At 35.8% G+C, this 27,209-nt stretch overlaps 1 protein-coding gene across 3 annotated transcripts; it reads right to left on the bottom strand.

The window, feature by feature from the left end:
- Positions 1-1,749: 1,749 nt before the first annotated feature.
- On the bottom strand, positions 1,750-26,975 carry RLIM (ring finger protein, LIM domain interacting). 3 transcript variants are annotated; one of them, XM_004475771.5, is made up of 5 exons: positions 26,720-26,924; positions 24,801-24,864; positions 11,114-11,306; positions 10,117-10,200; positions 1,750-8,583 (listed from the first exon to the last, which is right to left on the bottom strand). In XM_004475771.5, exons 3-5 carry the CDS (start codon positions 11,280-11,282, stop codon positions 6,989-6,991), a joined length of 1,848 nt encoding a protein of 615 aa, XP_004475828.1. In that variant the 5' UTR covers positions 11,283-11,306; positions 24,801-24,864; positions 26,720-26,924; the 3' UTR covers positions 1,750-6,988. The 3 variants fall into 3 exon arrangements, with proteins under 3 accessions (XP_004475828.1, XP_023439638.1, XP_004475829.1); XM_023583870.3 differs by having other exon boundaries at positions 24,801-24,859; positions 26,720-26,906; XM_004475772.4 differs by lacking the exon at positions 24,801-24,864 and having other exon boundaries at positions 26,720-26,975.
- Positions 26,976-27,209: the final 234 nt, after the last annotated feature.

Genomic DNA, 27,209 nt, shown 5'->3' on the forward strand with positions numbered 1-27,209 from the left:
TGCGTAAAGCTGCTTTTCAGTGGCTCTTAAAATTGGTTCTAAAAACAATTTCAAAAAAGTTCCAATTATCTTCTCAGCAGTTAACATTCCTGGAATGCCTAAGGCTGCCCAAGGCAACTTAAAAGGGAATTTACTTGAATGCCAATAATCTAACTGACATACTAAACAACAAAAAAAAGGGCTGCAATTCTGATTTCATATTTCAAGTCAAGTCATAATCGGAGTCAAGAGCAGTACATATAAGAGGTTGAGATGACCATTAACACTAAAGATTCCCTAAACTTTTATTACCTTTTGCTCTAGGGTTGATTACAAGATACACTTAACCTACTAACATGGAGGTCCACATTATTCATAGTGCTTAGGTTTATTTCATAATGCCCAAAGTGATTTACTGAATTTACATGTGACCTTCAGTCTTCCTCAGCAGGAAATTATTTGTGCTTTAAAGTTCTCCTTGGCAAACCTGCCAAAATCAATGAGCTTAAGAAATCATTGGGGTATTGGGTATATGCAAACGTCTTGTATTTTTTAATGTAACATTTTTTTTTGCGATCTATGTATCTTAAAAAAAAAGACAATTAAAAGATTTAAAAAATCATCTCTCATATGTAACAGCCTGGGGCTTGAGACAAATATTTTCTTAAAAGGTGGGGAGGGGGTGGGTATAAAGCAGCGGGATTAACAGTATATGCAAATAAGCTCTGGAATCAGAGACCTGAGAGCAAATACAAATACTCTGCTGTTACTATGTGACCCTGGGAAAAATTTTAGAGTGTTTAGTACAATGCCAGGCAGTTAGCAAATCAGTAAATTTTAGCTATTTTTAACACAGCTATTAGTAATCAATTTGCAAGGTCTCACGATTTAAATTTTGCCCAAAGTTTAAAAATCTCAAAGAAACTGGACCTATCTTTCATGACCATTAAGAGTTTATAATCCATCTTGATTTACTAGATCTTCTGTTCTAGGTATCTAGGCCCTTTTCACAGACTTCCCCTCAAAAATGATGCTTGTGCACTGGCTTACTCTGTTGTCTAGAACATAAACTTTTCAGTGGTTTCCTGAGTTTCAAAGAATAGTATCATGAAGATACTAAAATTAAAACCCTAGGAAATTCACGAGACCTGACCACATCCAAGTAATCCTGAGGAACAGAGTCCCACCGCCAATGGTAGTACAAGAACTCGTAGGAACCAGAGGAAATTAAACTATTATGAACTTCACCACCTGCTGAATGAGTTATCAATGCCACCGGGAAGCTTATCCAGGTATCAAAATGTGGTGATCCACTCAAAAACAAGGACATCTTATTGGCTTTATCAACATGTATAAGTTGGAGGTAGGGATGAAAAGACAAAAGCTGCAGGAGCACAAATGCACACCTAGTTTCTGTATACAGTGATCAAGCAAGGGTGATCACAGGACAATGGGGAGAAAAAAATAACAAAGATGCACCCATTTAAAAAGTCATTTACATATTTTTCCAGGATTCTTTTATCAGAAGAAGAGTTTAAATTTTTCATTTTACCAAAGATTAAGCCATTAAGCTACATAAATACAAATAAAATGGAAAGTCACATAAACCAGTATCTGTCCACACTTGTGAGGGGAATCAAAATCAAGACTGCTCTGTAATTCCACTTGAAAAAATTGTCTTTTTTCTGACATTGGTTTGAAACTACAGAACCCTTACCATATTCCCCTTTTTAAAGAAGAGCCCAAGAAGAGATGATCAAGCACAAATGATCACTTCATGCATTTTATTGGTAGTCTATATTTTAAATCTGCAGTATGACATCTTACATAGGGAAAACGCTTCTTCCTAAAAGTATTAATAATCAAACCAACTTTAATATGACTGACCTTTCAAGGTCTTGTTTTGCATTAAACAAGTTAATTTTAGCAGGTGTAAAGCACTGTACAAAAATTGAAAACTAGGTACATTCTCAAAATTTAATTCAGGGCTTCCCAACCAGGAGTCTGCTGGATAGATACCGGACAAGGGAGTTGTATTCATGTTTAAATTGAAAGAAAATGAGAAACCAGGTAAAGCAAGCCAACCAAATGAACTTCTTTGTGCTCCTGCTTTTTTGCAAGTCTCTCCCAGAGGTCAGGAAGCCCTGTTATAACAATCACTTTAGTCTTTACAGAACATACATTTATGTGGTTCATGTTCATAGACATAAAGGCAACTTTTGTTGCTGTTCCCCCTCCAAATCCCTTCAAGTTCTTACAGGCTTCAGAAAGCTTTCCAAGATGCTGCCCAGTAATTTATATGAATCCAAGTAAACATCTATACCAAAGCAGCTCTTCCTGGGAGAAGAAAAAAGAGGCACTGATACATAACCAGGCCAACTGCGTACCTTCTCAACTTGATACCTGATCACACGACCCTAAATCTGTAAAAGCAGCACCAGGGACAAATGGAGCTATCAAGGGGTAAAAACCAAACACCAGACAGTTAAAACACAAATCAGTTAGAAGAATGTTAGTAAAGGGGAACTAAATACAGAGTTAAGTCTGGGCAGTTGGTTCAACCATACCTTGATATTGGAATAATCTGCAAGATGAGCAACTGATAGAGGAAACTTGAAATAACTAGGCACAGTGGGAGATAACTGTGTTTTTAAGATAACTATTTGTCACTCATCCCAGATGACTTAGAAAGTAGCTTGTTGGTCTTTAGTAAACAAATTCTAAACAAAGCCAAACATCTCACTGTAATTTTATTTGAGGGTATTGGAGGATATGTCTAATTCCTTCATAATGGATTCAAAACATCTATACAGTCATGAAAAGAATCATAAAACTGATAAAACGTTATTATACCTTCAGAGTTCTAAAACCCTAGTGACAGTTCTATTCTATGCTGTAGACATTGAGATCTCAAACAGGGTTAAAGCAAAGTGAGATCAATTACTTACTGGGAATATTTGATCTTTTAGAACTATTCTAGTTAAGAAAATAGAATTCTTAATTTCAGAATGCTAAAAATTTTAAAGGGCAGGCACTGAACCCCCAGCTGTTTCTTAGGTGCTCATAAAAAGTGGAATTTAAAAATAAATAAGATACTAGGTTCCTCAGACCTTGCACTTTAACTTTCCAAATGAAGCACATTAATTTACATTTTCAAATGCTTTTTCCAAAAGCATGCAATTTACTAGTTAACTCAATGAATTGCAACACTGTTACTTAATATTAAACATACTGAAGAATTAAGGGAAAAAACCTGACACTTTAACATGTGTCATTGCATTACTAAGGTACAGAATATTTTAGAAAGTAGCAATCAACATAATCATGTAAGACAACGAAAGAATAAAAGTGCCCTGCAAACATGGCTTCTATGTACTTAATATTGATAATACAATTGACAGGGAAGCCAGTAAAGTAAAACTTAAAAAAAAAAAAGGCAGATTACAAATCTTTTTTTTTTGTTCATGAAAGAACAAAGGAGAAAAGGGAGGGTATAAAAAATTTCTCCATATTTAAAAGGATCAACAACCACAAGGTACCACTGTATTCTAGCAAGCTGTAAAAATGGCTATTTAAAAGGCATTTTACAACATTTACCTCCCTATCTCATGGGTATTTTGGGAAATGACTGAAAGCCATGGCTGATGCTTGACCCATTTTCATGTCATGGACATATGGGAAGCAGGTGGTTAAATACAAAGCACATTAACCGATAACTCTTCATTAATTTGAGACACTGACACTAGGAGAGAATACTTGGCACAGAGGGGACATTTTTTTCCCAGGAGGAAAAATCAATCATTACTTAAGGTAACACTAATAATTAAGCAGTATCCTAATCTTAAAATTTGGATGAATTCCAATATTTTCAATAGAGACTATGTATCTCCTGACAATAAACCTTTTTCTTTAACTTTACTATTGTTACACTCCCACAATAATGTGAACACTTTTCTTAATACCCACCTCCATTAACAACACTGAGGTATAACTAATGTATTCTTTTTCAGAGGAAAAATTCTATATTAACAGCACAGCTCTTCTAGAGTTGCTACAGATCAAGTCTGCAAACTTTTAATACAACTTGTTCAACTGTTTCTAGTACTCAACCATGTCAGCTTCTTGGAGTAAAATAATAAAACACTTCAAACATTTTAGACTAGTAAGTGGATTTAAACAAATACCTGAAACATTCAAGGAAACAGTTTTTAGTACTTTTCCCTATGCTTTGAACAATGTAACCTCCCAACATTATTTTTCCTTATTCCTATTACTGCATGAAGTTCAAACCAGGTCTTGAAGACAATCTTTCTGTAATGAAGAAAAAGTGCAAAGATACAAAATGAAATGTAATGTCTTTTTCAAGAAAATGTTCCCTCAAATAACAGGTGTATGAATGCTAGTAGGAATGGATTTTGTTCTCCTACATCTGACACCTACCAACGACCTTGCCTTCAATGTCCATAACCCTATTAAGAATATATTAGTCATGGACTTTGCAAAATAAAAAAATTAAGTAGCAAATTTCATTAAAATACTTATATTCATTCTACACAAAACAATGGATTTTTATGAGTGCTATCGAAAAAGTGCCCACATGCATGTGTCAGACATGTGTACTCTACTTAAGGCTAAATCTTAAAATTCTATTTCCAGTGTTTATGAATAGCTTTAGTATCTACATTCATAACCAACTTTCCACATGATTTACCTCTCACTTTTAATACTTCACAAATGAGTAATACATCTTGGGAGGGTAGGGAGGTACATGTTGTCAATAACCTTCTTTTATATTAGAATGTGCTGCAGTTGTTTTTAAAACTATTTCAAATGATCACCCCTGTAATAATGGAGAAAATTTACACCAAAAGGAAAATGTATTTTTCTTAGCCAATCAAGGACTACCCTGCAGATCTGGAAATTGTAGATTATGCCCTTAGGAAAGGAGACAAGGAGACTCACAAATTATAAAGGAATCCTGACTTTCACATGGACAAGTTTTTTAAAAGATAAAATGTATTACGTAAGCGCCATAAACAGTGAAATCTGCTTATATTAAAAAAAATAGGTGAAGCTTTGTTTGGATATTATTTCCTTGCAAGAGCAGTACATATCCTTAGTAAACAACTACTATGTTTACAAGTTAATTTCTGTAGGTAGGACTGAAAGCTAGAGGAAAACATGAAAGAATGAGCTTTGAAAAAATCTCTATAGCTAAATTGGTAACAATTAAGGTAGCCAGATAACTTCTAAAGCAGATTTGTTTATTTTATAAAGTGTTTAACTATGTCTGATAGCTAGCTCACTTTATTAAAGGCCAAGGACACATTCAATCACTCTTTGGGCCTGTTAACTTTTCCCAGAAAAGCAAACATTTGCACCAGTCAGATTAATCCTAACCCCAACTGGCCTCAAAAGAGAAATCAGCAAGAGTACTGAGGTTCTTCACAAATCTATTCTTACTCCTAAGAAAAGAACAAAAAGTGCATGTCCCATACATAGGAGTCAAGAGCCTCATCTTCAAATACGGGCAGCACAATTAAAATTTAAATTTCAAACAACCAAACATGACTCACTTTCCCCTAAGAGGGATAAAAATCCCTTAATTTTTTAACTGGCCTTTAAATGTGAGATGTTAGGTCTGTGTTACAGAGATTGTAATGAAACACTAACAAGTGTGCACTGGTACCGTAAAAGACAAACTTCAAAAACAATGCAAATTCAAGACTTGTCTATTAGCACACACCACCAATTTCAATTTTTATGCTAAAAGTGGTTTATAGTCTCTTTCCTCCACTTTTTTTGTTTTTTTTTTTTGAGGAGCCGACTTATAAAAACATCACTTCAACTTGTGCTAGGTTACAGTGGTTTTTCTTAAACCAAAACTCTAACAAATTTGATCTATTTCATCTATTCAAGGAGAATACTGTGTTCAAGCTTCTGTGAATTTCACTGGATGTAACCAGTTCATGTCTGTATAATTATTGTGTTCATGAAAAGTTTAAATTCTCAGAAGATTTCTTTACTTCTCCTATCTTTCATTTCCTGCCTAAATCCAAATACACAATTTCTTTAACGCAGTTCAATTCTGCATTTTGTCCTTTCCTTTGCATGTCACAGTAGCTGTTCACATACATTAAATATTAGATATGTTCTGCTCTTGACAACTACACACTTACAAAAGCAGCTTTGTACTTTGTTTGGTGTGTTTTCTACTATGTTGGCTCACAAAAAGCAGTTTTCTCATTTCTAAGCATGGTACTTTACAATTTTTAATGCATTAATACAACAGTGCATTGGAAAAAGTACTGAGCCTCTACAAAATAGCTTTACATTTTTAAAACAAATGAATGTGATTTTTTCACTTACACAAGCATAGGCTTTTTAATATTTCCACAAGATAAATATCTCAATTAAACTATAAGCTCACTCTACAGTGTGCCACAGTGATGGGCTCAGGAAACAGTTATACACTTAGAAGATCCTAACCTTAGTGTTATTTACACTGACATATCCAATATCACCTAGTCTGAAAGGTGAACAAATGTTATTCGAATGTAACTGAATTTGTGTCAACTAATAATTGAGAATGGTATAGCTTTAAGCAATCACTTATAAACATGTACTGTAACTTAAGTCTAAACTGGGAATTTCCTTTGCCCCTCCTCTCTATGGCATGGGAAACTTTAAAGATCAACATGAAACAGACAAGAGTCATTGCTAAGGCAGATTTTTAAAGATAAACAAGGGAGAAATTGACAAGATAAAGAGGTGCCTATTGATTGAACTGGTACTGAAATCAGATTTTTAGGTCCTAAAACATTGCTTTTTAAACGTTTCCTTTTATTCTGGAACAGAAACTGGAGAAAGGACAATTTATTCAGAAAGCAATGACTCAATTCAGGTTTTTACTTTACATTTAAGCACCACTCAAAAAGTGGACATAAATCAAGTGATTCCTGTTTGCCCATCACTATACCAGCTATACAGCTGAGAGTTCAGATCTTAATTACACAACACTTTCTCTGTTACCAGAAGCTAAGACTGCTCTGCGACAAATAGGGCAGGTAGAATTCTCAGATAACCAGCGATCGATGCAGTGGACATGGTACTCATGAGAACAAGGTAGTTTACGAAGTTTGTTGCCTTCTGTATATTCTGTAATGCAAACACTACAGGTTTTTAATGCATCATTTTCACCAAAACTTCTCATTGCCAAGTTGTCAATCTGTTCTTTGGTGAGTCCTCTAGGTTGGTCATCATCATCCTCATTTAAGAGGAAAAACTGAGCCAGACTAAGGAAGGGCAAAGAGCCACTTTCATCAAATGTTACTGGGGCCCTATGTCGACCCTCTCGCCTGGCACCTGATGATGAGCTTCCTTCATTACTGCCTTCAAATACCTCTGAGCTAGATTCTGAACTTTCACCACTGGAACTGGAACTAGGACTGGAACCAGAACTATGACTGGAACTGGAACTAGAACTGGAACCAGAACTGCTACCACCACCAGAAGCCCCTCTTCCATTCCGTGACTCTGCTCTTTCCATATTTCGACTTGGCACTGAGCCACTAGGCTCTGAATCACTATCACTGTACATAAAGTAGCTTAACTCACCAAAACCTGTCATTATCTGCCTTAACATAGTCTGAATTGCAACAGATGTAGTCTCACTTAAACCAGTATTTAAGATTCTACGAATGGGAATTCTGATGGTACTGACATAGGTTCTCACACCTGCCCGCTCAGAACGTGAAAACGTACGCCTAAAACCTCCTCGTTCACTTTCATAAGTGACAGTGTTATTTGGTGTTTGAGATCTTGACCGAGTTCTGCTAGCTATGCTGTCTCTCTGCCGATACTCTCCAGGACGAACTCTTCTAACTTGAAGATCTAGGACTATGGTTGGAGGTCTCTGCCCTGATCCCGTGGATTCACCATTGCCAGCTGTGTCTGAAGAACCTGCTCCTTGGGAGGCATTTCTTGTTCCAGAAGCTGCAAAAAGACCCCTACTTAGCAGCTCAGGTCCAGTTATTTGCTGTCTCAATGTCACATGGTGCCGGGTTCTAGAACTTCCCTCAGGTTCATTTACCAGAGGATGCTCAAAAGTCTGAGCTGAGATACTATGATGAGATCTTCGTGGAATTTCACTCATTGGATGCAGAGGTGACCTACTTCTTTCAGCTCTAGCTCTGGTTCTCCTATGATCTGGGCTCCTGCTTCTCGCCCTTCTCTGACCTCTGGTAGGTGGGACTTCTGTTATTGCTTCAGTTGAATTTCGTTCTGATCTAGATGGCCTTGCAGATATAGATTCTGATCGTGGAGATTCCACTTGCCTTTGGCTGCTGTTTTCCGTATTTTCTCCAATAGAACGTCTTAGAGATGGCTCAGTTTCATTCTCTGGATTTTGGCTCCCATTATTACGGTTAACATTTATTTCTAAACTGAATCTGAAATCACCACTGTTTGGATTAGTCCGGCTCACAGCTCGCCAAGATTGGTTTCCTCTTTGCCCACTTCTTGTCGTATTTCCAGTTTGTCTGACAGAGTTAAGCCAGTCTATTATAGAGTCACCATTAGACACATCATCTGAAGAGTCTCCACCTGTTTAAAAAAAAAAAAAAGCAGGGAGGGGAAGAGGAAGAGAAAGGAACTACCAAAATTAGGACAACCATAACAGTGCTCTGAAACTTTGTATTAAAAAAAAAAACTTAAAATTATGAACAGATTTCACATTTACAGATTTTTATAAACTATACTGTACATAGACTTGCAAGTAAGGCATGGAAGTTTCATTTCCATGTGATAGGAGTGAGCTAATTCTACAGAAATTTAGAGAATTATTTTTTAAAAAAAGGAATCCGTAGGAAGTCTATTTTCAGTATATCATATGTAGAACCTAGCATACCACTATGGGACTATCAGAGGACAACATTTTTCCAATCTACTGTCAAACAGTAATACAATCAAACAAGGTAAACAACAGTGCTAATGTTTTAGTTCAAATTACATTTTTGTCAAAATTTTATTAGTCTATAATATTTCTTCTATTCTAGGCTCTTGATTTAAGTGCCTTTGATAATACCTAAGGTTGCTTTAGGTATTGAGAGGTGATAAGTTTTTGTCTATTTTTTGTTTTTATTATTATATTACTGGAATAATGAAAATGCTCTATAATGACTGAAGTGATGAATGCACAACTACGTGATTATACCAAATATCTCTGATTGTACACTTTGGATGGATTATATATTTATTAATATGCATCAATAAAACTGATTTAAAATTTTAAAAAACACAAAAAATGCAAGACTACAATGCAAAAAATATAAACAAGCGTTATAGAATTAAAAACGTCTGTTAATGCTACCAAAATTTTAAATCAATATTTTGAAGATCAGACCAAATAGTTTGAACCCAGCATAGTACATATAATGGCATATTCAGGAGCACATATTCAAGCACCAAAATATTCTCATACCCTCTTTAAGGTTAGATAGTTAAATTCCTTACTTCACACTGAGGGAAACACTGGACTTGAAGTTAAAGTAGGATTTCTCAACAGCAGTGCTCTTTATATTTTAAACCAGATAATTCTTTGTTGTGTGGGGCTGTGCTATGCATTACGAGATGTTATCAGGCTTAGCACCATCTCTGGCTTCTACCTACTACATGTCAGTACCACCCCTCTCCCAGTTGTAACAATAAAAAAATGTCTCCAGATATTGCAAATGTCCCCTGGAGGACAAAATTAAACTCTGTTCAGAACCACTGGGTTAGCGTATGGATTGTTTCTTTTGGCTGATAAGAAAGTCACATGTCTACACAGAAGGAATAGTTCAGTAAGTATGTGGAAATCTCAAAGGCAGTGGAAAACCAAGAAAAAAATCACATTTAAGCAGGCTATTTCTCACTGTGTCCGAATTAACACACACAAAAACAAAGGTGAAGCAGAAACAAACATATTGACATTTTCATGAAATAGCAAGTAAATGCCAGTTCTCTTTTTATGAGCAGTTACTTAGCCCAAAATAAAATTTGTGCCATCTCTGGATAATCTTTGGCTGACATTTACTATTATGAAGTACCTTATCCATTCCATCTCCCCCCCCCTACACCCCCAAAAGCCAAATATACCTCTATTTTCATCTGAGTTTTGTGGGGGTGGACCCTCTTTAATTTGCTGTAGTCTTCTCAGCAACTCTTCCTCAGTACTTTCACCTGAAAACAGTACAAAAATGTTTGTCAAATGAAATGAAAACTAATGACTTCTAACCCTCTGAAATGAAAACTAAGAAGGAACAACCTGGGTAATACTTCTTTGGGAGCATAATATTACAACTTGTATTTATTTTTCTTTCCAGTTTACAAAGTGCTTTTCCATACAATATCTAATTTTTTAAAAATTGCAACTGTGAGATAGCTATTGTTACCTGCATTTTAAAATGAAGAAACTGAGACTGAGTGACAGACTGACTTGCCAGAAGACACATCAAAATAAGCAGTAGAGTCAGAACTCCAACTCATGCATTCCAATTCAATTCTGTTGTTGGCTCAAAACACACACCTCTCATAAGTCATGCTTAAACTTTCCCTTTTAAAATTAAGCAGTCACCCAAAGATTAATAGAATTAAATATAAATGAGGAGAAAGTGTTTTAACTAGGATCAAATGAGACATAAATGGAGTATAAGAGACTAACCAACCACAAAGTTCTAACTGACAATTTTACTCAAAGCTAGCTCTGGAGGATTATAACTGGTACATATTCAGGGAATCAGATGACAAAATAGAATAAGTCTTTCCTAAGAATTGAAGTTCTCATTAGCTATTCCACACTTGGATCCATGTCTAGTAAGTTAAATAATACTAACAAAAAGACTGTTCAGCTCCAAGCTTTTCACTTCAATTTATTGCAAATTCATAATAGAATTCTCAACTTAAAAATCTCTGATTTAATATAATTCCAAATGTGAGTGAAGATGATCAGGTAATAAGAACAGCAGTTAAATGTCATTCATTCTATATCCCTTGTATTAGAATCAAATTGCACAATGACTAAAGAAACAGGTTAAAGTATTTTCAGAAAATCAGTAAATTATATATATAAATCCTTAAATTATATGTAGCATACCTGGGGTGCCTAGCAAATTGTTATCCCTCATAAGCCTATAATCTTCTTCACTCAGGTTGTTTACAAATTGATAGAAAGCTTCTTCCCGATCCAATCGGTCCATCTGACTTCTGCGCTGTGCTGCAGACTGATCACCACTTCCTTTATCGTTGGAATCAGAGTTTTCCATCTTGATGAACAAGTGGAAAATTATCTAAAAGGAGAAAGGAAACCAATCTTGAAAACACAATTGTTGGCATGTATTCTATAAAGCAGTTTTAATTATGTGAAAGTCCAGAATGTAGCTCAAGATGTGGATTTTAAGACCTCAAATGAATGAAATTTCATGGCAGAAAAACTCTTGAAAAGCACTGTTATATTAGGAAAAGACTAGGTAAGGGGTTGGCAAAACTACGGCCTGCGGGCAAAATCCAGTCCCACCTCCTGATTTTATTCTGCTTGTGAGCAAGCAATGATATTTATAATTTTATGGCATTCTCATTGCTTTGCAGTTTTGTACACTATAAATCACAGTGATGCAATTATAACCTGACAGCCTTTCAGTGCCACACACATCACCATACTGCAACTTTTTTTATTACCAGTGCAGTTATATCAAAAGAAGAAAAAGTCCATGAATGTCACACTGCAGTGTAGATTACTTTATCATCAGATTAGATGGCCAAGCATTGTTTTTATTATGCAACAGCACCATAACTATGCTGATGTAATATGATATATGCTAACATTACTAGCCTAAGAACTCATCACAGTATTTCTAACTCACAGGAAAGCTATGATCTGAAATATTAAAAAATTTAAAATGAAATCCCATCAGAAAATATTTCAACAATAAAAAATGAAAATGAGGCTTTAACCAATCAAGTTTCCAAGCAACTCATTTATTATCTAAGCAAGGAAAGCCATTTATTGATAGTAAGTTAATTATATGTTTGATTGAAGCAGCTAAAAATTGTGCCCAGAGGAAATAAACTTATGATTAGCCTTTTGGTGGGTGTAATTGCTCAAAAAGTTGAGGATATTGGAAGCAATGTCACAGTTATCAATTGAAAAAAAAAAAGGGCAAATGATTTTTAGTGGTTTCCCTTGACTCAATGCAAATGTTATCAATACTATTCAGTTGTTCTTTATTCAAGAAGTCAAGTGTTTAGAAGCGTTTAAAGTGACTGAGAATTAGCCTCTATAAATAGTCTGCATGGAACAACTGCAGGTGAGAATACTTTCAAAGAAGTTGAGGAAAATAGTAATTCAGTAAAAACTACTAAAATGGGAATAACAATATGTGCAGAAAACGGAAAACAAAAAATAGCCCTAACGTTTAAAAAGGAAAAAAGGAGGTAAACATTAAAAATGACCACCACCATAATAAAACTGGTCCAAATGAGAGATTACTACAAATTTATATTTAAAGATAGGAAAGTACTCCTGTTAACTAAAGAGGTAGCTAAAAACCTTATCAATATACACACAAATACTAGGAAAGAAATGTACCTAAAATCCAAGTGGTTCTATATATGGATTCATCCATTTTGCTATAGATTTTTAAAAATTTCTACAATGAACACCTATGTCTTTTATAATTTTGGACAAATTTACAAAGCTTGTGAAAAATAAGGTGTCTGGACCAGAAGTGTCAATGGTGAACTGCACTCTTGGGGACTTAACCATCAGTTCTGTGAATTTTTGTCAGAAAGAGATGCTGAATATCCTGACTTGCCCTAATACACAGCGATGATATATGGCTTAGCAATGGTAAGGTTTTTTTGTGCTCATGGCTGAACTTGAAATGTTTTTTGAATGACAAGAACGGCCCTCAACTTACTGTGCTGTGAAAAGTTCTAAGAAATGAGATTTCCATTCCCACATGAATTTCCAGTGCATATATTTTCTGAGTACAAACTACAGTTACAGCACTCTTTTCTGGATCTCAATACAAGTGCAAAGAAAATTTTCCTATTTCAAATTTATTTAACCATGCAATTGAATTTCCACCTAACCTTCAATTGGAAGTGATAACTCTTCAGTGTAATGACAAGATAAAAGGTAAAGGTGAATATCAAAAGAAGAATCTAAAAATTCTACACATGTCTTCTAAGGGATGAATATGCATCATTAAAATTTGACTTTTCTCCATTTATGTAATAACTATACAATGTCTTCAATTTTCCTTTTGGGCCTGAAAAGTCTAAAATATTTACTATCTGGCTTTTTATAGAAAATAGTATGCCAAACTTCTGCTCTAGGTAATACATAAAATGAGCTCCAAAATGCTTAGTTATCATTGATTACTTGTACAGCCATATGGAAATTACATTATTGGCTCACTTCCAGACACTCTCAACCACATTAAAAAGCAATGGGAGAGAACATGAAATAAGGGAAGACTCCAAATCCCCACAAAATCATTCTCTAATCCTTTCCTTCAAACTCAAGATTCCTCTTAAGTTGATATCAAATATAATAAAAACTTAATTCTAATAACATGAAAATATGATTTGTGGAAAAGAGGTAGTCTTGATTGGTACTATGTTTTAATCCCTATGCATATTCTTACACAGCACAAGAAGTTTCAGAATGTTCACAAGTAAATTCTAAGGGGAAAATAAAAACAAACCTTCTTCCAGATATAAAAAAACAAATCCCACAACTAAGATTCTGGTAAGACTAACTTACAAAAATTTCTGAAAGTTTTTTATTTTATAATAACTGGAAACCTTTGAGAAGATTTGAAATCAGCTTAAATGAAGCATTTATAAAAATTATAAGGGTCAGTTATTTTGAAAAGACAAAAAGAAGCCAAATTTTTCTACATGGATCTCAAGTTATACAATTCTATAATATTAAGCAGATAAATTACAACAACAACAACAACAAAAATATAAAAGAGAACAAAGAAATAAACTTCATCACTCATCCTCAAACCAAAGAAAACCACCAGTAACATTTGACAAATATTCTTAAGCAGTTAATATTCTGACTGCTAGTAACACAAAAGTTAGGACAAAATCCATGTGTGAAGGATCAGTAAAGAGAATAGTTCGGAAATTTTTATAAAAAGAACACGACTCAGTAGGGTTAAAATGCTCTAAAAATATAAATCTTTCACTGAAGCCAAAAACCTCTGATAATTTCATACATTTGGAGGACACAAACCAAAGATAACAGTAAACTCACATATAAATAACAGAAGAATGGCAGAGACTAAGTCTTAAGAATAGTATTAGGAAGGTCCAAGTCCAGGAGCAGAAACTTACAAAACTGGGAAAGATTTGAAAAATGGCTTTAGAAGACAACCTGAAACAACAAAGCAGTCTTCAGGCAAGGGAGATAGTGGGTATATTAATAGAAGACGGAAGGTAGAGTCATTCAACTCCTAGTTTGTGTGTGTTTTTTAGGGGGTACCAGGATAGAACCTAGGACCTCATACATGGGAAGCAGGCGCTCAACCACTCAGCTACATCCACTCCTCCATGTTCTGCATTTTATTCAACAAGGAAAATCACCTTCCAACTGAAAAAACTTTTTGAAGAGAGAATCAAAAGCCAACACCACAAACTTTCTGATACACCTCAAGAAACAATAGGAGAGATGCTAGACTAGATTTTTAAAATGACCCAAACTTCACAAAAAACAAAGACTAGACACTATAGAGCAGCAAAATCTGACATCAAACCTAGGGAAAATTTTTGCAATAATCAAATATATTGCAAGCATGTACAAAAAAATATGCTCACTGGCAGCAAGGTTCACTGCCAAATTAACCTCACTTGCTTTACATACAGATGGTTCTCAACCTTAGCTTGCAAGTTAAAACAGGTAATCCTATTGTGCAATTGGGGTTGAGAACCTCTGTGATAGGGACATCAGGATAATATTGCTGACTTACTATAGGTTCATTTCCACACAGAATCTAAGATGGTTTCTCAGCCTATAGTTATGGAGAAATGTGAGTTAGTTCAGTGCTTTCCAAATTTCAGTGTACATACAAATCACCTGGCAATCCTTAAAATGCAGATTCTGATTCAGCATATGTGGGTACAGCCCAACAGAGTGTTTTTAATTAGCTTTCATGATGCTGATGCTGCTGATCCTAGAAACAGACTTTGAGTAACAAAGAGCTTGAAGATGATACAGTTAAATAGGCTCAGTTGTTTACTAAGATTATCAAAGATTACGGATCAATGTTTACCTAACAAAAAGTCCTGTGGGGGAGCAGATGTGGCTCAAGAAGTTGAGCACCCAGGTCCCAGGTTGGTTCCCAGTGCCTCCTAAATACAACAAGCAAGACAGTGAACTGACACAACGGGCTGGTATCGCAAGCTGATGCAACAAACTGATATAGTAAGAAAACACGAGATACAATAAGCAGGAAATAGAGGTGGCTCAAGCAATTGGGTGCCTCCCTCCCACATGGACAGTCCCAGGTTCAGTTCCTGGTATCTCCTAAAAAATAAGACAAGCAGACAGCGGGTGAAAACAATGGGGCAGGGGGAAGCAGGGGAGAAGTAATAAAATACATCTTTTAAAAAATCCAAAAAAACTAGTGCAAACAATGAGCAAACAGACAGGGAGCCATGGGGGGAAGGGGGAGGAGATTTTTTTTAAAAAGCCCTGTAAATTTTAGCATTTAAAAATGAACTATCTGGATCTGTCAAGGACATAATTATCAAACCCACTGAAATCTCAAAGCTGGGAGTTAGTATAGAAGTTGCATATGATAAGTAAATATTCTGAATTCTCAATGGACTGTGAGGTTGGGCTGAAATCAACAAAAAGCATGATAAATGTGCTGTCCTAAACACTTTAATGGTTAACAAGCTAAGACAATCGATAAAAAAAGTATAGAGTAGGGGAAGAACCTGTCTTGGCAGTTCACATGGAAAAGATCTCAAGCTTTTAGTTAACACAAGTTCAATAAAAAGCTTGTTTGACCTGACTGCTAAGAAACCTAACATTGTCACAAGTTTCTTTTATAGACATTGCCCAAATAACTACCTTCAACCTGTTATTCAGACTAGATGTGGAGTATCTGAAACATTTTTAAAAACTTCCAAAAGGACACCAACAAGAAAAAGTATCTAGATTGACCAAGACCGTGAGGAGCCTGGAAACATCATAAAATAAATGGTTGAATCTCCTGGGAATATCTAGTCTGAAGACTAAAAGTAGACATGATACCATCTTCAAATACTTGGGAGGGTGGCAGCATGAAAGAGAGCAGAACCACAGGGTAAAACTAAGGCCAATATTGAAGAAATGTGAAAGCAGATAATTCTCAGTTTTAGTACAACAATCCAACTAATAAAATTGTTCAAAAATGGAGATGCAGCCTGCCTCTTAAAGCAACTACCAGCCTCTTGTAATATTCAAGCAGAGACTGGATATTATAGGGGATTCCTTATTAGGTGGGAAGTTGAACAGACTGATTTCAAAAGACTCTTTAGACCAAAATTTCATTAAGGATGGGTAACTCTCTTGGTCTTCTATTCTGGGCCTCAGGCCATATTAAGCAACATATTCTGGTAGAACAATTTTGTTGTAATACTTTCTTGGCCAGACCAATCCACTCGCTTTGCCCTACCCCAACCTCCAACATACCTTGTGCTTTACTACCCTCACATTTCTGCTAATGGTGGTCCATCAGCCCCTTCTTAGTCTTTCCCTATTTCACTCACCCTTCAAGGCCCAAAAGACTCTCACCTCCTAAGAAGCCATTTCTATTCCGGCTAGTATTCTATCTCTACATATAGCATTTGTCTGTGCCACTTAAGTGGCACTTCCTGATTTATACAATCTTTTATATTTTTAAGGTGTATGTGTGTCTTTCCTTCCTAAGGAGTTTCTCCATTAGGGAAGGAATCAGAATTATAGTCCTTTGAACTCATTAAGAAGTGACTAGCACAACACTGCACATTGTAGATGTTTAAATGACCTGAATCCGATGTGAATATTAAGTTTATTTCCCTTAATATCCTAATTTTCTAAAGCAGCACTGTCTAGTAAAATACAGTGCAAATCACACATGCAACTTAAATTTTTCTAGCAGCTATATTTAAAAAGTGTAAAAAAAACCAGGTGAAATTATCTTACCCAATATATCCAAAATAGTATCATTCAACATGTTACTCATATAAAAATAAGTGAAATGTTTTACACCTTTTCAAAATCTGGTGTATATTTTACATTTATAGCACATCTCAACTCAGATGCTAAATTTTCAATAGTTAAAATGAAATGCATGGAAACAGACTTTGGCCCAGTGGTTAGGGCGTCCGTCTACCATATGGGAGGTCCGCAGTTCAAACCCCGGGCCTCCTTGACCCGTGTGGAGCTGGCCATGCGCAGTGCTGATGCACGCAAGGAGTGCCATGCCACGCAAGGGTGTCCCCCGCGTGGGGGAGCCCCTCGCGCAAGGAGTGCGCCCGTGAGGAAAGCCGCCCAGCGTGAAAAGAAAGAGCAGCCTGCCCAGGAATGGCGCCGCCCACACTTCCCATGCTGCTGACGACAACAGAAGCGGACAAAGAAACAAGACACAGCAAACAGACACCAAGAATAGACAACCAGGGGAGGGGGGGAAATTAAATAAATAAATAAATAAATCTTTAAAAAAAAAAATGAAATGCAGTCCTACAAAAACAATAAAGTTATGTTTAATAAAAAAATATTTTACACTGCTTTAGTTGATTTAAATTAATGGAGATTAAATATAATTAAGAATTCAATTCCACAGTTACACTACTCAAATTTCAAGTGCCCAATTGCCACATGTGGCTAGTGGCTATCATAATGGACAGCACAGCTTTAAAGCATTTATAAGGTGCAGAAATCCCACACATGGAAACAGTTTCAAAGTATCCTTAATATACTGTTCATGCTCCATAAACTCATCATTTATACATTCCTTTAATGTCTTATGAAAGTAAAGTAATAATGTTGGGGATGCTACAAATACACATAGGATAGATTATTCTTTCCTATGTTCACCTATCTTCCAACATTCACTCTTGACCTTTTCGAATTCCTTTAACTTCCTATGTGGAAACTAGAGACAAATCATTATACTTCTACCCAAAACTCTCTCAATACTGTGATTTTAGACTTTTGAATTCTGAACATCTCCTACCTGATGAGCTTGGAGGTAGTTTATGTTTATTCCATGCAAGAGGAATTTTTATTTTGGTTTAGTTTTATTTCTAATTCAAAATTTTAACAATAAGACATAAAGCAACAAGTGAACAAATCCAAATTATCATTACTTTCATAACACGCTGCTCTCGTTTACCCCAACCCTCTCACACATACATCAGACAAATTCAAGGAAAATATTCTCTACATATCTCTTACAATACTTGTTACTTCAAGTTGCAACCAAACTGGCAAGGCTTCATTAAACAGGACACACACTTTTAGGTACGGTAGAAGCTTCCATTAAAGAAAAAGTTTTTTCCTTTTAGTTGCTTAAGGGATAGAAAAGAATAAACAATCTATAGGGACATTTAAGGGGTTAGTTATGGCTGCCAACACCTGCATAAATCCTCTAGATTTGAATTACATTTTAAAAGACAATCTTGAACTCCTTCAAATGCCTTGTAAAATAATCTTACTCTCATAAACACAAAGAGCCTGGTCTCATTTTAAGCAGTCCTTCATTATCTAAGGAGCATTTAAGTGGAGAAACATACTAAATCTAAACCACAACACGTTCTGTTCCTGGTAGATGTAACGCCACTATTCTTTGTTAAATTAAATTGAACATTTTAAAGGTTGATGTAAGCCAAAGATATCAAGGGACCACAATCCAAATGATTAAACACAGATCTCTCTCCATTTTGGTGTGAAACTATCAGGGAAGAAATATATTAACAAGATGGATCTCCAGATTCTACTCTGGTAAACAGCATTGCGTACGTTTCCAGTTTATTAAGAAGGAATCCCCATACATCCCCAGGGCTCCTTCAATATAATAAAAGAGGTTCTTAAATTTATCTTACTCTCAGTTAAAATATTTGTAAGGCATAAACAAGAAATTTTGGACTGAGTGTATGATTAGCATCAGCTATTTTTAAATAAATATTTCTATGAAAAGCTTACCAATAAAACATAATTTAAGAGAATGAATAAATAACTTTTCTTAAACTACTTAGCTCTTTCCCTACTTATAGGCAATACTTTCTACCCTAATATTTACAGTCCTTTCACCTCTATTTCATTTCTCACAAAAATCCTATTAAGTAGAAATCACCACCTCTACTTTAGAGATGAGAAACAGAAGCAGGGAGAAAGGAAATAATTTATCAAAGACCATGTGGCTAATTAGTAGACAGAGCCAATAATTAAATCCAGGTCTTCTGACTCCAAACTTCCACTAAACTATAACTGCCTTCCAATGTATGTCAAGACTACATACTTTTAAAATACATTCCTTCCAGTAGGCATGTCTAAATAAAAACTTCGCTGAATTTTTTTTATACCAAGCTTATTCCTTGTACGAAAACTTCCAAAATAACAAACACCTTTTATAAAACAGCATGAATCCAGCAGGACTTCTTTTTAAATAAGTCAAATTTAGTTTTGTTTTTTTTTAAATACTGTTGCCCTTTGAAGAATAGCATATTTTATTAACTTTATCTCTTTCAGAGAACTATGTGCCAATATATCTAAATCCATTCCTGGAAACAAGCAGCTAAATCAGAAATTCTGTGCAGCTGTCTCAAAAACCTATTCACTTTGGTAAATGAATGTATGCCTGGGTCACATAAATTTACTGCTGGGGAGGAAAAGCCAGTAAGAAAACCTGAAATTCATTCAGTAATCAGGTAATTCAGATTTTATTCACCTTGAGAATTTTAAAGCAGTTAAGTGTTCTCCATTTCTCCCTTAGACATTATCATATATTAACAGCAATTATGCAATTTACAATGTTTTTGGCCAGTGCCAAAAGTAGTAGCGCATTTAATTCTCCAAATCCATGTACAGTAAGTAAGCTTTAAAAAATGGAATTTTCTTTGATGTTAGGGCAAAAAATCACTGAAACTTTATTATTCAGTACTAATGGCTGAGGAGACTGGAGGTCTAATAAGGTCACACACTGATTAATTATATTCGATGGACACAGTGCATTGTAGTACCCTATCAAGAGACTTAAGGAATCAAAATATACTGCTAATAAAGCAGACTTTACAAAATTGAGATATAAAACATCAAGTCAAATGCTTATCAACTAATAAACCATACCTATGAAATCTGGAAAAAATAACCTTTTTAAAAACAAAAGAGGGGAGGAGGGAGGAATCAAGATAACCTAACATCAACCAACTATTAAAGTAGGCTGTGCATCTTCCACTTTTGCATATGCTCATCCAAGCCTCAAATGCAGTATTATTTTAAAGCACAACATGCCAATAAAAGAAAAATCCTAAGTATTCAACATAAAAATCTACCATACTGAAAAGAGAAGGGCAAGGATCATTCTGTTTGCAACAGAGCTTCAGTAAGAACCTCATAAAGGAGATGAGATTAAATGTCATGCAATCCCTATTAACTCCAAGAAAATGTAAGCTTTAATAACACCATCACCAAAATGAAAAATATTGACATAGAGGTGCAATGGACACAACCAATCCAATGTCCACATAGAAGAGGTGGCATTGGATTGGGAAAAGTGGACAAGGTGGACGATGGGTATGGGGAAAGGCAGGAAGAGATGAGAGGTGGAGGCGTCTTTGGGACATGGAGCTGCCCTGGTTGGTGCTTCAGAGGTAATCACCGGACATTGTAAATCCTCACAGGGCCCACTGGATTGAATGGAGGAGAGTATGGGCCATGATGTGGACCATTGTCTATGAGGTGCAGGGGTGCCCAAAGATGTACTTACCAAATCCAATGGATGTGTCATGATGATGGGAACGAGTGTTGTTGGGGGGGGGAGAGGGGGGGTGGGGTTGAATGGGACCTCACATATATATTTTTAATGTAATATTATTACAAAGTCAATAAAAAAAAAAAAAACCTCAAATCCTCAAATCACTAAAACTGCTGAATTTAAGGTCACGATATAAAACACCACCACAATGCAGATACCAAAAGTGTTGGAGATTTTTCAAAGACATGAAGGTTTAATTAAAAATTTTACAGAATTTGCAAAAGGCTGTTGATAGCAACCAGACAGCTTTTTAATTCTATACATGGTTGTGGTGGAATTCAGCTTTGTGACAAGGAAAAAAGGGAAGTTATGGGGTTCTAGTTTTGGCTGTAACATTAAGGAGCTATTTGACTTTGGCCAATTCACTTAACTTCTTGTATCTCAGGCTCTCCATCAATAGCAGAGGATTGAATTAAATCATCTTCAAAAATATCCTCCAGTTCTATGAATCTGTGACTGTGAATAAAATGTAACCTAGGTCACAATTCAGTAGTAAGTCAGAAAATAAAGCTTAATAATAAATAACATGTCAAATTTCTGTACTGTTTTTTAAAAAATTATTTTTGCAACAGTCCTGTAATTTAGAAGCTGTGATATTCTACCATTTTTCTCATTATGTACTTCTCTCTTTTTGTGACTATCTTATGTTTTTCAAGAGAATATAAAGCATTCTTCTTAATAACAAAAACAAAAAACAGGTAGGGCTGCTGTTTCATTGTCTTTACTTCTCATTTTATGATATATCTCACCAGGAACACAATATGTTGATTATTTCCAATACTGGCCTATCACAGGATGCTATCACTGCTGATGCTACCATAGCAATAAGAGATTATAAAAAAATTATCTGAATGGCAGTGTTAGCTTAACCACTTTTCTTTACTTGCAGAGTAACTTGAAGAGGACAACAGAAAGGGAAAAAAAAGGGACTCAGAAAAGCCACTCAAGTCTAATCTCTTGGCAGGAAGTATATTAACTTGAAAAGAATTTTTATTTTTACACCCTCCAGAGCAGGTAAACAGAAAAAAATATTAAAGAATTTCACAAATGCTACCAATTCATAGGACCAAGTTAGTATAAAAAAAGAAAGCATTATGACATTTCACCTAAAAGTATTCACGTACTTTTAGGCAGTGAATTTAATCTTCAATTACCCATCTCGTGTTCTTTTATATGTCACTAAATTACAATTTGGTCTTACCTAGGATCTCAGTTTTGACTTGCTAGTCTCCCGATTCCCAAGAAGTCAAAAAATGACTCAAAAATCCAAAAGGTTCATGTGTTATAAAAGTTAGTTGTTATTGCTGGCAATACTCACCAATAACTAAATTACTATTTTAAGGACATAAGAGTTTTCCATCAAAAAACATTTTTAAAAAAGAGTAAAACCAATTTAAAATAATTAAAACCACTTGACCAAAAAGAAAATATTACAATCTAAACCAATGATTGTTGTCATTATTTCAGGAAATAAAATGTTGTATAAGGCCAGCCATGCTGACAATTTTCCTTCCTGAACAAATTCTATACAGTATTCCTGCATAGAAATGACAAGGGTTACCATATATTCCTGGTTTGACCAGAACAGTAACCATTTACACCTGCTGTCCTGGAGTAATATGGGCCCCTCTTATTCTCAAAAGTATCCCAGTTTGGATAATTTATATGGTCACCTAAACTGACATTAAAGGGAACTCTGGTCAATAATAAATGAAAATTGTAGTTAAGATTTAACTCCTTTCTTCCTACAGTCAGGTGGAGTTCAAGAGGAAGAGGAACTTTTTTACTCCAGAAAAAAATTAAAAACATTAAACATAAATATCTTCTTTCTCTTACAGAAAGTATCATGTTCACCACCATATCAAAACCATTAAACACTGCAAAATGTTGTAACAGCAGCCCCATAGGTAGTCGTGAAATTATTACAAGAGGTCCACAAATCTATATATACACCAAATGCTGTCTACAGACATGTCTCCCACACATGTAGGTGCTATTATGATTAATAAAATCAAGATCTTGGGTTGGAACACCAAAATGTGATAAAATCTACAGCAAAAACACTAATTATCTCTTTCAAGAAGAAAACCACAAATTCATTAAATGTATACCCAACTTATTCAAAACTGTCAAGCTTTTAATATTAAAAGAAAAATACCTCAATGAATAAGAGAAACTTAAATTTCTAAATTATCTGGGAAAATTTCATATTCAAGAACAAGAAAAAATTTTGGATAAAGAACACTGGGTATCGAAATCTCAGTAGATTATGTAACCTAGATAAATTTAAAAAATCAATGGGCCATAAGGGTTTGGAAATCTTTGTCTTATACAGAAATGTTAAGAAACTGGACTTAAAAAATAAAGTGTCCCATTCTAGGCAGTGGCCCAAAATTCTAGTACCTCATTGCTCTGGATTTAACAGAGGACTTTTCACTTTCTAATTTGTTATCCCCTCTTAGGGATATAGGAGGCTAATCAGTGATTTGCTCTATTTCCCCATCCACCAGTGCTAAGGAAAAAATATATATCCATTATAATTCCATAAAAACAGTTGCCCCATTTGACCTACTATATTTAAGGCTTCATTACACAGTCACCAACCTGAAAAAATATCCATTCAGCTTAACAAATCTAGGTAACATCTTAGTCATTTAAGAACATTTCAAATTTTAAATAAATTTGATTAAAATTTTAAATTACCAAAGTATATCAAAAATGCTAAATGCTGAAACAGACAAAAAATTTGCTAAATAGAGTTTCATCTGTTTCACAAAACAGATTACCTTTAAGTGTTTGGTGGAAAATAACCCATAGGTTTTTTATTAAAACATTTTTAATTTCATTTTTATTGTATTTTTTATCTAATTAGAGAGCAATAAAGTCTAGAGGAGTTAAAGTTTAGTGACTTCAGTATCAGGCAGTCCTGAATTCAAATGGGGGCTCCACTATTACTAGCTATTTAACTGAGGATAAATTACTTAACCTCTTTACCAAGTCTCAGTTTCCTCTGTAAAACAATTAACATACCCATAAAGCTTTGCTGTGAAGATTATAAAATAACGCACGGAAAGCATAGGGCCTACCAGATAAGCATTCAAAAGATGTTTGTTATGAATTTAGGCTATTTTTCCCTGTTTCCCTGGGACAATCCATGTTGCATTTGTACCTGTTTTCCAGATATAATTACTAATGTCTCTTTTTTTCTTAAAGTGTTCTGGTTAAGACAATAAATTATGTGGTGGCATTAACAATGATGCTGATGATGATGAAAGGAGTTAAACCAATCAGAGTATTATGTATCAATTATAACTTTGAATCTAGAAGAAAAAAAACAAATATCATGCAGAATAAAGATACAATATTCCTAAATGACATTTACTGGTATTTCATTTAGTTATTCAAAAAACCACTAAAAACTATTTTATCTATTCATATCCATCTCATTACAGCCACAATTTAAGGTAGGACATTTCTTTTTTTTCCCTCTCTCTCTTTCTGGTTCTACACAGGTAACAGCAAATTTCAGGCATTTAAAAAGAGGAAAATTCACAGAAAAAACACTGGTAATTTCCAGCTACTCAGAAACATTACCCTTTGAACTCCCAGTGAAAAGTACCCATTCTCATCAGGAAGAAATGCCCAACACCAACTAACATATATCAATGAGCCCATCCAATTACAGGGCCTGCAAAACAGAATAAATATTTTAAAACATGCATTCTACACATAAATCATCAGGAGACGCAACAAAAAATAAATTACCTGACTGTTATGACATAGTATTGAAATACAATAAACTGGATTTTAGTTTTCTTCACTCTCTGCTCTAGAAAAAAAAAGAATCCATTATTCTTTCTCTTTTATAAGATACACATTTTCTTTGAAATAGAAACATCCTAAAAAATACATATCTGATGTATTTTAGTTACACACACACCACAACCCAATCCAATTTAACATTAGAATTAGTATATTTGGGGAGACCAAAAAGGTTAGAGGGAATTAGGATTTAGATGTAACATTTCCTTTAAAGGCTGAGAGCTAAACTACCTTTTAATATAAGCTTGTTTAAAATAGGCCTTTCCTTATCAAACCAGTAATTATTTTCATATTTTGATAGTCACTGTCAAGGACTTATTCAGCACATTACACTAGCCAAAGGCAGAAACCAAAGTATTAAAAATCATCAGGACATTTTTGGCTAAAGAATGTTTGAAACATTTTTCAGTCAGTGGAGAATGTCCTAAAAGCATATTTTAAAAATTGTTAAATTGGTCTTCCTGGGTTTTAATTTTTACAACTCAGAAGACTCATTATTATTATTATTGGTTGTAATGTTGCCTGCCTTCTCTCAGGTCATCCATGATGGACAAGGTACCTGATGGGGGATATGCATAGTAATTTTCTCTTTAATCACCAACAGCCAAAGAAATGATTTGTAGTATCACATTTAATACTTCTCCCTTGATTCAATCATCCAAAACCAATACGGTTAATTCTGATTCAGGAAATGTGGGGTCCTTATTTTCAGGAAAAAAAAAAAAAATATATATATATAGTGGGACCTTGCAAACGGTGGGTAACAATCTAGTATAAATGCTTCCTCTTGCCCAGAGATGGAAAAAAAAAATGACCTAAAAAACAAGTAAGGCTCTGTTAGGCCTCAGATTCTTGGACTAACCTGTGGAATAAGTATGGAGAAACTGTCTAGGGAAGGAACGTGGCTGTCTCCTCCATCTTGAAATTAATCAGCATAAGGGAAAAAGGGACTGAGTGTTCAGGAAGCAGAAGCCCAACCGGTTAATACTAGTTACTAAGCTATGGCGTACGTGGCAGGTACCGCCCGCAGAAGCCGAGACCCTTGGGTTTTTTGCTTGTTTTTTGTTTTTGAGGAGGAACCGGCAGGTTTGGCTGATTGAACGGAAATTAATTAGAAAATAATTTGGCCCAATTCCCACATAGGAAAAGACAACAAACACGCAATGGCTTTACGCTCCCTTTTGGGGCGGGTGTGGGTGGGAAGGATAATCCTTCCAGTAATATGAGGCCTAGACTAGCTAGGGTTTTCAATTCGGGCAAGGGAGTAAGCCACATTTGCCTCTGATCCTTGGAAGATGTCATCGTGTCCCCAGGGGGCAATGGGCAGTACCCAACAGAAGGGCTCAAAATAAGGTCTTGAAAAATGCAAATCCTGGGAAATGCAAAGTCTCAGGAGTTCCCAACATTTGAATCACAGGGGCCTGGTTTTCTCCGTTTCCCAGACCCAATCTCGCCATGTAAAAGGCAGGGAGGCGAGGGAACCATTTAGAAGAGAAAACCCTGTGACGATCAAAGATTCTCAAGCCGGAGACCAACACTTTTTGAAACAGTCTCCCCCAAATTCCTAACGCTCTAAAGGGCTCCTGCTGCGGCTCAGCGCGACCATGGAAAGGAAGTACTACCCACTTCCCACCTTCCCCTTCTTCAAAGAACCGGTCGACCATACCACCCAACTAAAATGGCAGCGGCGACTACGCCACGGAGCCCCCAGCAGCAACGGGCGCCAGGGGTACAGAGGCGGCGCTGAGCCTCCGCCACGAAGCGCCACTTAGGCCATTTTGAGAAACCGCGGCAGCAACGGCTCCACTGTCTTCCTCTAGTTCTCCATCCATTTCTCACATGATTCCCAAATCTGCACTTACTCGGTTTTAGTGTCAAGATCCGACTTGGTCAGTTCGACCACCGCCGCCAAGGCTCCTTCGCGCCGCCCCTACCGCGGCTCTCAAGCCCGCCTCCGATGAGTTGCTGGTTGAGACCCGCCTCTAGCCCAGCGCCAGCTTGGAGACGTTACTCAGGCAGCCATTATCTTCCCCATTGTTACCAAGCAGCGCAGGAAACGACCGCCCACAACAGGAAGTGATGATAAAGCGTCCGCCGCTCAGAGCCCCACTCCCGACCTATTAGCCAATCCCGGTGGATTCCTGGAAAATGCACGGCGGGAGGAGGCGGGGGATGGCAGACGATGCAGAACTACTGGAGGAGGTTTGGAAAAAGAAAGCTACTGTGACGCCCAGCATGTGACCGGCCCCACCCTCCACCGCCATTTTGAATAGTGGCAAACAATTTGAGTTCTGAGGATTGTGGGAACCTTCACTTTCCCATTTTGAAAAGTGAGCAACGTCATAATGTGGC

This window comes from Dasypus novemcinctus, chromosome X (assembly GCF_030445035.2).
Source record: "Dasypus novemcinctus isolate mDasNov1 chromosome X, mDasNov1.1.hap2, whole genome shotgun sequence".
NCBI lineage: Eukaryota > Metazoa > Chordata > Mammalia > Cingulata > Dasypodidae > Dasypus > Dasypus novemcinctus.